This window comes from Anolis carolinensis, chromosome 6 (genome assembly GCF_035594765.1).
Source record: "Anolis carolinensis isolate JA03-04 chromosome 6, rAnoCar3.1.pri, whole genome shotgun sequence".
NCBI lineage: Eukaryota > Metazoa > Chordata > Lepidosauria > Squamata > Dactyloidae > Anolis > Anolis carolinensis.
In genome coordinates this window covers 9,906,474-9,920,343 of record NC_085846.1, presented here as the reverse complement: position 1 = coordinate 9,920,343, position 13,870 = coordinate 9,906,474, and the positions used below count along the sequence as shown (strand labels likewise).

The 13,870-nt window shown below is 40.7% G+C and overlaps 1 protein-coding gene across 1 annotated transcript in view; it reads left to right on the top strand.

Annotated features, from left to right (window-relative positions):
* The first annotated feature begins 3,111 nt into the window (after positions 1 to 3,111).
* The window catches only part of plod3 (procollagen-lysine,2-oxoglutarate 5-dioxygenase 3), a 33,051-nt gene continuing 22,292 nt past the window's right edge, over positions 3,112 to 13,870 (top strand). Inside the window, exon 1 of the mRNA XM_008120383.3 lies at positions 3,112 to 3,419. Coding sequence (XP_008118590.1) covers positions 3,314 to 3,419 — 106 coding nt within the window. The 5' untranslated portion in view covers positions 3,112 to 3,313. The remainder of the gene's footprint in view (positions 3,420 to 13,870) is intronic.

The following is a 13,870-nucleotide window of genomic DNA, read 5'->3' as shown; positions in this document are numbered from 1 at the left end:
TATCCAACATATTCGCTTATCCAACGTTCTGCTGGCCCGTTTATGTTGGATAAGTGAGACTCTACTGTACATGTAATATAAATATACAATAGTGTATTATTATAATATTGTATTACATTATAATATTATTATCAATATTATAAGTACAGTAGAGTCTCACTAATCCAAGCTAAACGGGCCAGCAGAAGCTTGGATAAGTGAATATCTTGGATTATAAGGACTGATCAAGGAAAAGCCTATTAAACATCAAATTAGGTTATGATTTTACAAATTAAGCACCAAGACTTCATGTTATACAACAAATTTGACAGAAAAAGTAGTTCAATACGCAGTAATGTTATGTTGTAATTACTGTATTTATTAATTTAGCACCAAAATATCACGATATATTGGAAACATTGACTACAAAAATGGCTTGGATTATCCAGAGGCTTGGATTAGTGAGACTCTACTGTATATCTATATATATAAAATGACAAAGTTGTTTGCGCAGTGACTATAACAACAAAACTAAACATCCCAGAAATACGAAATTTGGCAACACAATGCAAAAGGCTTGCCTCCAGGTTACAACAACACAACCACACCACAAAACCACAATCCAGACCCACAAAACTCACAACAACGCATCATGCGATAACTACACAACTAAACGCCCCAGAAATACAAAACTTGGCAACACAATGCAAAAGCCTTGCCTCCCAGTTGTAACAACACAACCACACCACAAAACCACACAGGACCCACAAAACTCACAACAACGCATCGTGACTATGACAACACAACTAAACGCCCTGTAAATACAAAACTTGGCAATACAACGCAAAAGCCTTGCCTCCTGGTTGTAACAACACAACCACACCACAAAACTACAATCCGGATCCACAAAACTCACAACAATGCATCGTGACTATAACAACACAACTAAACGTCCCAGAAATACGAAACTTGGCACACAACTAAACGCCCCAGAAATATAAAACTTGACAACACAACGCAAAAACCTTGCCTCCCGGTTGTAACAACACAACCACACCACAAAACCACAATCCGGACCCACAAAACTCACAACAATGCATTGTGACTATAACAACACAACTAAACGCCCCAGAAATACGAAACTTGGCACACAACTAAATGCCCCAGAAATACAAAACTTGACAACACAACACAAAAGCCTTTTCTCCCGATTGTAACAACACAACTACACCACAAAACCACAATCCGGACCCACAAAACTCACAACAACGCATCGTGACTATAACACAACAAAACGCTCCAGAAATACAAAATTTGACAACACAACGCAAAAGCCTTGCCTCCCAGTTGTAAGAACACAACCACAACACAAAACCACAATCTGGACCCACAAAACTCACAACAACGCATCATGACTATAACAACACAACTAAACGCCCCAGAAATACAAAACTTGGCAAAACAATGCAAAAGCCTTGCCTCCCGGTTGTAACAACACAACCACACCACAAAACCACACCGGACCCACAAAACTCACAACAACGCATCATGACTATAACAACACAACTAAACGCCCCAGAAATACGAAACTGGGCAACACAACACAAAAGCATTCCCTCCTGATTGTAACAACACAACCACACCACAAAACCACAATCCGGACCCACAAAACTCACAACAATGCATCGTGACTATAACAACACAACTAAACGCCCCAGAAATACAAAACTTGGCAAAACAATGCAAAAGCCTTGCCTCCCGGTTGTAACAACACAACCACACCACAAAACCACACCGGACCCACAAAACTCACAACAACGCATCATGACTATAACAACACAACTAAACGCCCCAGAAATACGAAACTGGGCAACACAACACAAAAGCATTCCCTCCCGATTGTAACAACACAACCACACTACAAAACCACAATCCGGACCCACAAAACTCACAACAATGCATCGTGACTATAACAACACAACTAAACGCCCCAGAAATACAAAACTTGGCACACAACTAAACGACCCAGAAATAAAAAACTTCGCAACACAACACAAAAGCCTTGCCTCTCAGTTATAACAACACAACCACACCACAAAACCACAATCCAGACCCACAAAACTCACAACAACGCATTGTGACTATAACAAATACAACATTTGACAACACAACTCATCCACCTCCCCAATCCCTACATTCACACTTGGCCTCCAAAAAAACAATTACAATAATAACAATGACAACAACAACAACAATAAGAATCAACACCATCACAGGCAAGAAAGAGCCAGGCACTGAGGCTGAGAGGCCAGTCAGTGCTACACTGGGCCTCCAAAAAACAATACAGTAGCATCTAACTTATCCAACCTTCATAATCACTACAACAACAATAATAATAAACACCTACACAGGCAAAACAAAAAAAGACTATTGTACCACAATAAAAATATAAACCGCACTCAGCAGAATCAGACATTACAATTAACAACAAACCAAAGACAACAGGGATCTCAAGCAATTATCAATCAACACAAAAATTGAAGAAGGTAACAGACTTCAAATACTACTACTAATGTGAGTATAAAGAAGGGTGGAGGTCACAGCATCAATACAACATAATGTAGACTGACCAACACCACCAGACTAAGCCACAGCAACGCGTGGCCGGGCACAGCTAGTACAATATATTATAGTATTAGTATAGTATTATATAAGTATTATATATTATTATATTGTTAAATTGATACAGGAGACATGGTGGAAAGATGCCTTGTCTAGACATTGCAGTTAAACTGATGCCAAACTGCATTAATGTTACAGTCTGGATGCACCCAACGTGGTACTTATCGGGAGAAGAAGAAAAAAAAACATTTTAAAGACCATTTTCCCTCTTTTTGGAAAAAAAAAATCTTTAATAAATCCTTTTTTTACAGCTTTCTGACGTCATCTCGAACTTTCCAGACTCTTGATTGGCCGGTAGAGGGAGGTCCCCGCGCCGCGTTGTGATTGGACGAGCCTTTCCTCGAGCTGCGTTCTGATTGGACAAAGCGGGAAGCCACTTTCCCACGGGCTCCCATTGTGAAAAAAAGACAACAACTAATAAATCAACAGAGAGCGTCGGATGGCGCAGCAGTCAGCACATTCTTGGGATATTTTTGTAATGGTCCTTATTTGAGCCCTGGGGTTTAAAGGGGGAAAAAGGGCTTTCTTTTCCTTCCTCCCCACCTCCCAATATATCTATCTATATAGGGAGGAGCTTGAGATCCCTCCAGCCCCGCTGATCGCGAGAGCTTCATAAAGCCCCAGCCTCTTCCCTTATTTCTTCCCCACCGTCATGGCTCGGCCGTGGAGCGCGCCTGCAGTGCTGGCTCTGTGGATGATGGGCGTTGCAGTCGCGGCAGCCGCCCCCGACGAGGAAGACCCCAACCCTGTAGATCCCGGTACGATCGCGCAACAAGGGGAGGAGGGAGATTAGGCCCTCCAGGGGCTTTGGACTTCAACTCCCAGCATTCCTCACAGCCTCAGGCCCCTTCCTTTTCCCCCTCAGCCGCTTAAGCGGCTGAGGGGGAAAAGGAAAGGGCCTGAGGCTGTGAGGAATGCTGGGAGTTGAAGTCCAAAACCCCTGGAGGGCCCAGCTTTGCCCATGCCTGCTATAGAGTCATGGGAATTGAATATCGAAATGTTGTCGATGGTATTTATGGTCGGAATCATTTATGTTGCTGTCACTTTTCCGAGCTTTATGATCACGTTCCGGAAGCATTCTCTCCTGACGTTTCGCCTGCATCTATGGCAGGCATCCTCAGAGGTTGTGAGGTCTCTTGGAAACTAGGCAAGTGGGGTTTATATATCTGTATAAACATAATTATAATAATAAGCCTTGGACCCACTCATTTCTCACTTCCTTCTACTCTTCTTGCACGGATGGAAGGAAGATTTCAGAAACTTTCTCTTCCATTCCTGTTTCTCCAAACTGAAAACTAAAGTTAACTTGGGTTATTTTTTAGTTAAAAAAGTTTCATAACTAAAATCATAGCTGAAGATCATGTTTTCCTGTGAAGAGAGCATATTAGGTGGAAACTATAGAGAAGACTGTGAAGGCTACTGGAATATTAATTTTTATATGAATTGTTGTTTTTACATTATTTTTAGGCATTGAATTTTTGCCTATTTATTGTAAGCCGCTTTGAGTCCCCTCGGGGAGAAAGGCGGGGTAAAAGTGATGTAAATAAATAAATAAATCTGTGGAATATTGTTCAGTCTTCTCTGTTTAAGGCAAGTGAATGTTTCTACTGCCCACTTTGATTAGCATTGAATAGCCTTGCAGCTTCAAAGCCTGGCTGCTTCCTGTCTGGGGCAAACCTTTGTTGGGCCCTGATGGTTTCCTGTCTGGAATCCCCCTCTCTTCTGAGTGTTATTCTTTATTTACTGTTCTTATTTTAAAGTTTTTTTAAAAAAAATACTAATATGCAGAATATCCCATATCAAGCATAATACCTTATCTGAGGCTCCTTCTACACTCTCCTGATATCCCAGGATCTGATCCCAGATTATCTGCTTATCCCAGATTATACTGGCTTCAACTTGGTTTGGAATAAGGTTTTTGTACAAGGTCTGGTGGACGAATGGCATAAGTACCTTGCACTATTTTAAATTTTGTATATTGTATATTATAATTGTTTTAACTGTTTTAATGTTTATTTTATGTATTGTACTAGGGCGTATCGGCATAAATTGCCAGTCTGTAAGCCGTCCCGAGTCCCCTCGGGTGAGAAGGGCGGAATAGAAATGATAGAAATAAATAAATAAATATATGGCAGTGGAGACTCATATATTCCAGTGCAATGCAGATACCGTATATACTCGAGTATAAGCCGACCCGAATATAAGCCGAGGCACCTGATTTTTTACCACAAAACTTGGAAAACTTATTGACTCGAGTATAAGACGAGGGTGGGAAATGCAGCAGCTATTAGTAAATTTCAGAAATTAAAATTAATAATAAATTCATAAAATTACATTATTTGAGGCATCGGTAGGTTAAATGTTTTTAAATATTTATATACAACTGTAATTTAAGATAATAATAAGACTTTAATAAGATGAGACTCTCCAACTCTGATTACCTATCTACTCGAGTATAAGCCAACCCGAATATAAGCTGGCCAGGGCCCTCACTCGACTATAAGCAAAGAGGAGCTTTTTCAGCCCTAAAAAAGGGCTGAAAAACTAGGCTTGAGTATATACAGTAACTTGAAATCAGATCCTGGGATATCGGGACAGTGTAGAAGGGTTTTTAAATGCTTGGACTCACACAATGTTTGGGATTTTGGATCCCTCCCCACCAGATTTGGGGTAGTTGTATATACATAATGAGATATCTTGGAAACGGGAGCCGAGTCTAAACATGAAATCCATTTATGTTTCATATATATGTTTCATATATACTTTATACACATAGCCTGAAAGTCATTATATACAATATTTTACAATAATTTTATACTTCAACGTTTGTTTACATTGAAGCACCAGAAAGGGGAAAAGTCCCTATCTCAGCGAATGATGAGAACAATGTTGGATTTTGGAGTATTTTGTGTTTCAGAATTCTGGATAAGGAATGGTCAGTTTGTATATATACCTTGAAATCGATATATTCTAGGACAGACATGGGCAAACTTGGAAAGGGCCTGAGGCTGTTAGGAATTGTGGAGTTGAAGTCCAAAACACCTGGAGGGCCGAAGTTTTCCCATGCCTGTTCTAGACCCTAGATTCCCATTACATGTGAAAGGAGATTTCTGCTCAGCCAAGGCTAGGAATCGGGTGGCTCAAGTGTATAATGCAAAAAATAAGGATTTCTGAAATGTAACATGACTTCATAGATTACTTCACAGATAGGGTAGTCATCTTTAAATGTCTGAAGGATGGAGCATCTATTTTTCTGCTGCCAGAACAAACAGGAATAGATTCAAATTCCAAGCAAAAAATTCCACATTAACATTAAGAAAAACATTGGGATAGACTGCTGGGGAAGGAATGGACTCTCTTTGCAAAGACAGAGCTTAAATGGACAACTTTGGACAGTGTTTTAGTTGAGTATTCTGACAATAGCAGGGAATTGGACTAAATAGTCCTTGTGACCCATTCTCATGTTTTATGAATATATTTCTGGTTTAAGGTATGAAAAAAACCTTGGTGTAATGTAGAGGCTCCATGTCTTGTAGTATTTAAGCCTCATTGTCTATGAACAATTGCTTTAGCATTGTAGTGTATATACATTCAGTATAGTGAGGACACTGGATAAAAAATACAGAATTCTAGCTTTACAACATTAAATATTAATGCTATAATATACATTCTTGCACCTTCTGCTTTGTAAATTTCGATCCCTACAAAACAGGAGTAGGATTCATACAACCCTCCAGAGGTTATTTAACTGTAACTCCCATCATTCTGCCCAGCAACATTTGGACATTGCAGAGTTCTCATTCCTGATGAAAGCACTGAGACCACAGTTCCAATAATTCTTAGCATTGACCCTGCTGCCTGGGGTTTATGGGGACCAGAGTACAACATATTGGGGGGGGGGGGTGTTCTAAAAGCTTCCAACACCTGCTATAAAGTGTGTTTAGGAAGACAACCTAATATATTTAAATTCTTCTCTTGCTCTGGGCCCATCTACACTGATCAAATAATGCAGTTCAAAGTCAATTTGTGGGTGCAGTGCCCACAAAACACCGTCCCTGATGCATGCTGCTGCGCAGATCAAGCCAGGAGCAATGTGTTAAGAAAACTCACCTGAAAGTCCAGAATAAGCCAGGTAATGTGCTGCAGCTATCAATAGTGTACCCCATACGCACCTCGAAAATGTGGAGTGCTTGTAAGGACGCCAATAGTGCTGCAGCATTTTGAAAAACAGTGAAATGCAGCTGGCTAGAAGATAAATACCATGGCTAAGGACACGCAGGCAGTGAATTACTCCTCCGGAAGAGGAAATCACAATATTCCCATAAGAATCTCACTTTCTACCCCTGATGCAGTCCTGCTCTGACCCCAAATGAAAATGCGCATCAGCAGATCTTGGTGGGTTGCATTTACTCACAGCTGTCTAACTGCAGATACTCTCCCTGGGTTCAGTTCTGATCAGTTCTGATTCTGTAGACTTTAAACAGGTTCCGTTTAAATCAATTCTTAACTGGATTATCGTATCAGTATAGAAGCATTCTCTTACTTGTTCTTTCTCAACTTTTGAAACCAATTCGTTATCCCCATCTACTTGACAGTAACATTTTAAGCAGTGGGTTCATTGAAACTTAGTTTCACCAAAATTATACAAACTAATTGTTTTGTGCATGATGTGCTCAATGTAAGGACTAGACTTGGAGACCAAATTGTATTTTTTGTTTCTTTTTTTACTTTTGATTGATTCTGTGGAAGCTTTCTCTTGGTAGTGATCAAGTTCCCTTTGGGACCTAGAGTGCATCTACAAGGTAGAATTAAAGCAGTTTGATACAACTTTAGCTGCCAGGACTCCATTTTATGAAACCCTTGGAGTTGTAGTTTAGCGAGACACCAATCTTCTTTGACAGAGAATGCTTCAGACCTTGTGAAACTACAGCTCCTGTGATTCCATAGCTTTGAGTTATGGCAGGTAAAGTGGTGCTAAACTGCATCCATTCTACACTGTAGATGCACCTCTTGACAGCTCAAAATAAACTTAATGCAGCAAATTTATAATATATATGGGAAACTGTCTTTCAAGCCTCCCCTTTCCCCAAGCCAGTTTACCTCTAGATATGTTGAACTACAACATCCATTGTCCCCTGCTAGCATACTGACACACAAACAGGAATCTGGAAAGGGAGTTGGATCAAGGGATACTGGTTTAGCACTGTAAGACTCTCCCAAGTATGTAAAAGCAAAGCAGAGGTATCTATCTTGGCCAAAAGAGGAGGGGAAATAATCCCAAGCCCCTACTGTGGTAATAATAGCAAATTTCAGGCCAATGCAAAAAGCACAAAATGTTCTTTGTTCCACCATGAACGGTCCAGGGAGGTGAATCTCTCCACCCCCTAAATACTTGTGATTGTCTCTAGAGAAGTCGCTGGATATAATCTTTCTCGATGGGTTGTCCCTTCCGGCTTTGTGAAATATTAGCCGACTGGAAGAGGGGGCTATTTTGTCCACAGAGACAGCTGTCTGATTCTGAAAAGGAGTTTTTAGCTCTTTGACTAAGGCATTGGGTGTCAGCAGGGGCACTGTTTGGGAATTTTCTTCGGCTGTGTTGAGATACCTAATGTTGAATCCTATTAACTGTTGGAAGATGGAAAAGTAGGTGTTGAAAGGACATCATTTTTCTGAACTTGTTTTTTCTCAAGAGTGAAAACTGGAAGGGCTCTAGTACAGCTGGCCCTTCGTAGACACAGATTCTGCACCTGTGGATTGAACCACCAGTGGCTTGAAAATATTCCTAAAATTCCAAAAAGCAAATTTTGATTTTGCCTTTTCGCGAGGTCTGTAGCCTTCTCTGCCTGTAGGATGTCCTTTTATTATTCAGTTATATTCAATGGGTCTTGAGCAGCCATAGATTTCAGTATCCACCGAAGTCCTGGAATGAAGCCGCGGTGGATAACAAGGGTCCATTGTATTTTTAATGATTGTGTGTGTGTGTTGGGGGGGGGGGGGGTTAAGAAGATGTTGCTTGTTAAAAGGATCTCATTCACACTAGACCTTTTTTTCATGCCATGAGCAATTTGAGAAACTGCAAGTAGCTTCTGGTGTGAGATAATTGGCTGTCTGCAATGATGGGACGCCCGGATGTTTTACCATCCTGTGGGAGGCTCCTCTCATGTCCCCGCATGGGGAGCTGGAGCTGACAGAGGGAGCTCATCCACTCTCCCCAGATTCGAACCACCAACCTATCGGTCAGCAGTCCTGCCGGCACAAGGGTTTAACCCATTGCGTCACTGGGATTTCCTATTAGACCATTATTAGCACTGTTATTCCACTTGAACTGCCATGGCCCCATTCCATCGAATATTGAGATTTGGAGTTTAGAAAAAGACATTTCAGATCCACATAGCTGAGTCTCATGAAATTGCAAACCCCATGATTTCTCAGTGTAAAAATGCTTACCACCTCAGGATCATTCCATCTATTCTCTAATATCTATCCTCTAGACTGCACTACTATCTTATGACCACTATCTTTGTGGTTTTATTCTTATGTCTTTCTCACCCCGAGTTTTAACTTAATGTTCATGTGGCCCGCCCCCGTTTTTATTGTTTCCTTGATTTTGCATTGTAATGTATATTATTATCTATTGTATTGTTCACTGTGTTGTGATGTGTTGTTCTTTTATATGCTGTTATATTGTATTGTTCTGGGCATGGCCCCATGTAAGCCGCCCCGAGTCCCCGTTGGGGAGATGGTGGCGGGGTATAAATAAAGTTTTATTATTATTATTATTATTATTATTATTATTATTTTCATTCTGGTATTCCCATCCTATACCGCCTTATTTTGGTAAGGATGTGACTGGAAAAGAGAAGTATTTTAATGCCACTCTTCAGCTTATTTATTTCGTCCATTCATCCAATGCTTTTGGGTGTGGAAAGATTGGCCGCTTACAAGAAACGTTGCCCAGGGGACGCCCGACTGAATCTTACTCAATCTTCAGGGAGACTCTTTCCGTGTCCTCCACTCTTCAGCTAGGGAATTTGGTGGAGATGTGGTCCCAGAAAAGTAATTTTCCAAGCTCCCTTTTTTGCCTGGTATTTTAGAATTCCTCCTCTGCCTTTTCTCCCTTCTTTTCTCCATCCTTCTAGATAATTTCTTCAGCTGTTTGTTAATAACCTCCTTTCTCCCCATCTACCAGTTCTTTCCCTCCTCTTTCTCCTCCCTTTCTCCTTCCCAGACCCAAAGACCTTTTTCCCTCCCTTCTTTTCTGAGCTCATCTTTCTCAGCCCACACTGGACAATTTGAGAAGTTTCTGGCCGCTTCGAGAATTCGCTGGTGACCGGTCCAGGACACTTTTGGAGACGTGCCGCCAGACTTTCCAAAGTTTGCAGAGCAAAAAATAGTTGTGTGGAAATTTTGCCTCAGAGGGAATTTGACCGTGGGTTGAGCAGAGGCCGGGAAGACACCCAAGAAGGGAAATCCTTTCTCAGGAAGAGTTCATTTTGATGTGTTAACGTGCTTTATCCTCATTGGATCCTGCTTTTGGACCACAGATGGTGTGATGCAATTTTCTAGTCTTGAGTTGCATCAGTGGCTAGTTCTGAAGATGGGAATACAATCCGCCTCCCACATTTGTGGGTTTAACTTCTGTGGATTTTTGGTTAATATGTTCTCTTTAGGAATCTCTAAGTCATCCAGGGCAATTTTATGGTTGACTTCTCTAAAAAATTGAGTATCAGATAGCATTAACGGAATACGGGTGCATCTATACTATAGATTTTATGTAGTTTGACACCACTCTGTCATGGTTCAAAGCTATGGAATGGTGAGTTTGTAGTTTAGCAAAGCACTAGCCGTGTTTAGCAGAGAAGGCCAAAGACTTTGGGAAACTACAATTCCTTGATTCCACAGCGTTGAGCCTTGGCAGTTCAAGTAGTATCAAACTGTATTCATTCTGCAGTGTGGACACATTCTAGACATTCCTAGAAGTGTTGTCTGTAGTAATCTCCAGATCCTCCAATGTCACTTTTATAATCAATTTCCACTAGAAGTTGACCCTAGAGCAGGCCTGGGCAAACTTTGGCCCTCCAGGTGTTTTGGACTTCAACTCCCACAATTCCTAACAGCCTACCGGCTGTTACGAATTGTGGGAGTTGAAGTCCAAAACACCTGGAGGGCCCAAGTTTGCCCAGGCCTGCCCTAGAGTCACACTGGAAGACCTAACATTTCCTTAACACATCTGGGAATTTCTACATCCTCTAATGTGATTCTATAGTCAATTTCTAGTGGACTATAAAGCCATGCTCAATCCTAGATGAGTGTTCCTCAGGTTTAAAAAAGCATTTTTAATTTGCTTTTCACCAATAAATCCAGCAAATGTGGAGAGTTCATACAGAGATCGAACCAAGGGGGTGTTTTTTTAAAGCAAACATGTAGTTCTCGTGATCTTAAGGAAGTATTAAAGGAATACTAACTACCCAATTGATTTTGAGGAAGTCACTAGACCTGTTGCAATATGGGAAAGATTCTTGAAGTCTCTTCCTCCTCAGAGGAACACAGATTTCCCCAAATCACTCTGCCCACTCCCTGCAGAACTCATCTATCTGCCTTTCTGGTGCCAGAGCAGAAGCCTTGGCTGGCTCCCAAGACTACATTCCTGATTCTCTAAAAGGTTCTTTGAGGAACCCAAGATCTGACCACCACTTGGACACTGTCTGAACACAGCAGACCCAAGAAAAGGGTGGGCCATTTGAAGAAGGCGCACGGAAACCTCACAACAAGAAGCAGTCCATAATGCATTTCCCATTTCTGCTGAGTGGTTTCCTTCCCTTCAACGTATATGGCTTACAGAAGACTGGACAGAAGGCTGCAGTCCTCTGTTTGTCATCTGACGTTCCATGACAAGAAGAGAGATGGGGTGTAAATGTAATAAACATTAATACAGTAGAGTCTCACTTATCCAACATTTGCTTATCCAACGTTCTGGATTATCCAACGCGGTCTGCCTCCTGCCCAGATCCACAGCTTTTTCTCTAGACAGCAAGGACTGAATATTTTACAGATTTAATTTTCAACAATGTTGTTACTGTATGTTAATTTTATGCAATTCTATTCTTTATTTGTAGTCAATTTTTAGTACAGTAGAGTCTCACTTATCCAACATAAACGGGCCAGCAGAATGTTGGATAAGCGAATATGTTGGATAATAAGGAGGCATTAAGGAAAAGCCTATTAAACATCAAATTAGGTTATGATTTTACAAATTAAGAACCAAAACATCATGTTAGACAACAAATTTGGCAGAAAAAGTAGTTCAATACACAGTAATGCCATGTAGTAATTACTGTATTTACTAATTTAGCACCAAAATATCACGATATATTGAAAACATTGACTACAAAAATTCGTTGGATAATCCAGAACGTTGGATAAACGAGTGTTGGATAAGTGAGACTCTACTGTAGTCAATGTTTATGTAGTCAGTGTTTTCAATACATTTTGATGTTTTGGTGCTAAATTCGTAAATACAGTAATTACTACATAACGTTACCATGTATTGGACTGCTTTTTCTGTCAATTTGTTGTAAAACATAGTGCTTAATTTGTAAAATCATAACACAATTTGACGTTTAATAGGCTTTTCCTTATTATCCAACATTTTCCCTTATCCAACATTCTTCCGGCCCGTTTATGTTGGATAAGTGAGACTCTACTGTACTAACAAAAAAAATATGGCTTATATCCTGCATTTTACCATGTCTGGGAATCATTCACATAATCCTTCACAATCTGCCAATGCTTCCCCAAAGAGACTTCATTTACACCAGATGCCTTTCTCCATAATTCCAGATAGGTGAAGACCACAAGCATGGCACAGACTCATTTTTGGACTACAGCTCCCAAAATACTGGCTAGGAGGATTCTGGGAGCTATAGTGAAAGAGTATGACTGTGCAGGGTTCTCTGGGGTTGTGATTTGGCTAGGACAGGAGTGTCAAGCTCATTTTTATTGAGGACCTCATCAACCTTATGGCTACCTGCGTCGAGTTATTGGATCAAACCATGAACAGAGAATTCTCTGGATACAGAGGGCCAACTATATTTTTTTTTTTACATAGTGGTCAGTGCTCTTTAGTTTTCACCCAGTTTGAGTCCCACGATGTTAGTAAAAGGTAAAGGTTTTCCCCTGACATTGATGCTCATCTCCATTTCTAAGCCAAAGAGCTGGCATTGTCCGTAGACACCTCCAAGGTCATGCGTTGTTACTTACTCGCAGGAGTGGTACCTATTGATCTACTCACATTTGCATGTTTTCAAACTGCTAGGTTGGTGGAAGCTCCCTGGATTTGAACCGCCGACCTTTCGGTCAGCGGTTTAACCTGCTGTGCCACCGAGGACTCAATGTTATTCAATAACAACTCTCATCACTTTTTATTATCTGCCATGCCAATGGGGATAATGGGAATTGGAACCCAATAGCACTTGTGGCTCTGAAGTTGGGGAAAAGTTAAAGTCAGGCATCATATCCACTACCTTTACATCTACATTTACCCCCCCCCCCCACCAACTTGAGTAAACAGAACAAATGACAGCCTTCCAGATGTGACTGCATCATAACTTCCATATGTGACTGTATCATAATTCCCATCAGCTCTAGTGTCTACTGATGAGGAATACAGGAGCTGTAGTCCAGCATCTGAAGGGCCACATAAAATGAAATGAACTGAAAATAGTTAAAGGTTCACTTTTGAGTTTGAAAAAAAATGCCTTTTAAAAAATCAACAGGATTGGTCTATGAGGCTGTAGAAGATACATCATTGCTTCTGGAGACTTCTAGTTTGCTCTACCTTTTCCAGAAAAAGAACAGCTGGGAAAACAAATAGCAGCAAGAAAGCATCATACATTATATTCAATTCTACATTGTAAAATTAATTCAGTTGACACCGCTTGAATTGCCGTGGCCCAACACTATAAATTTGTGTTCGCTAATGCTACATATAGATGCATTCTTGGTGATGGCTTCCTTGCATTTTCAGCTGAAAAATACCATGGGGGAAAAGGAAGATTTAATAGTTTCAGTATGACTGTTTGTGTTCCAGCCAATGCTGCAGCTGTATGGATTCCCTCCATAAAAATGGCTGATTTCCATCCCCCTGCCAATTGTTCATGCAAGGAAATGTAAAGAAAGTTCTCTCACCTCCAAAAATCTTACATCTGTT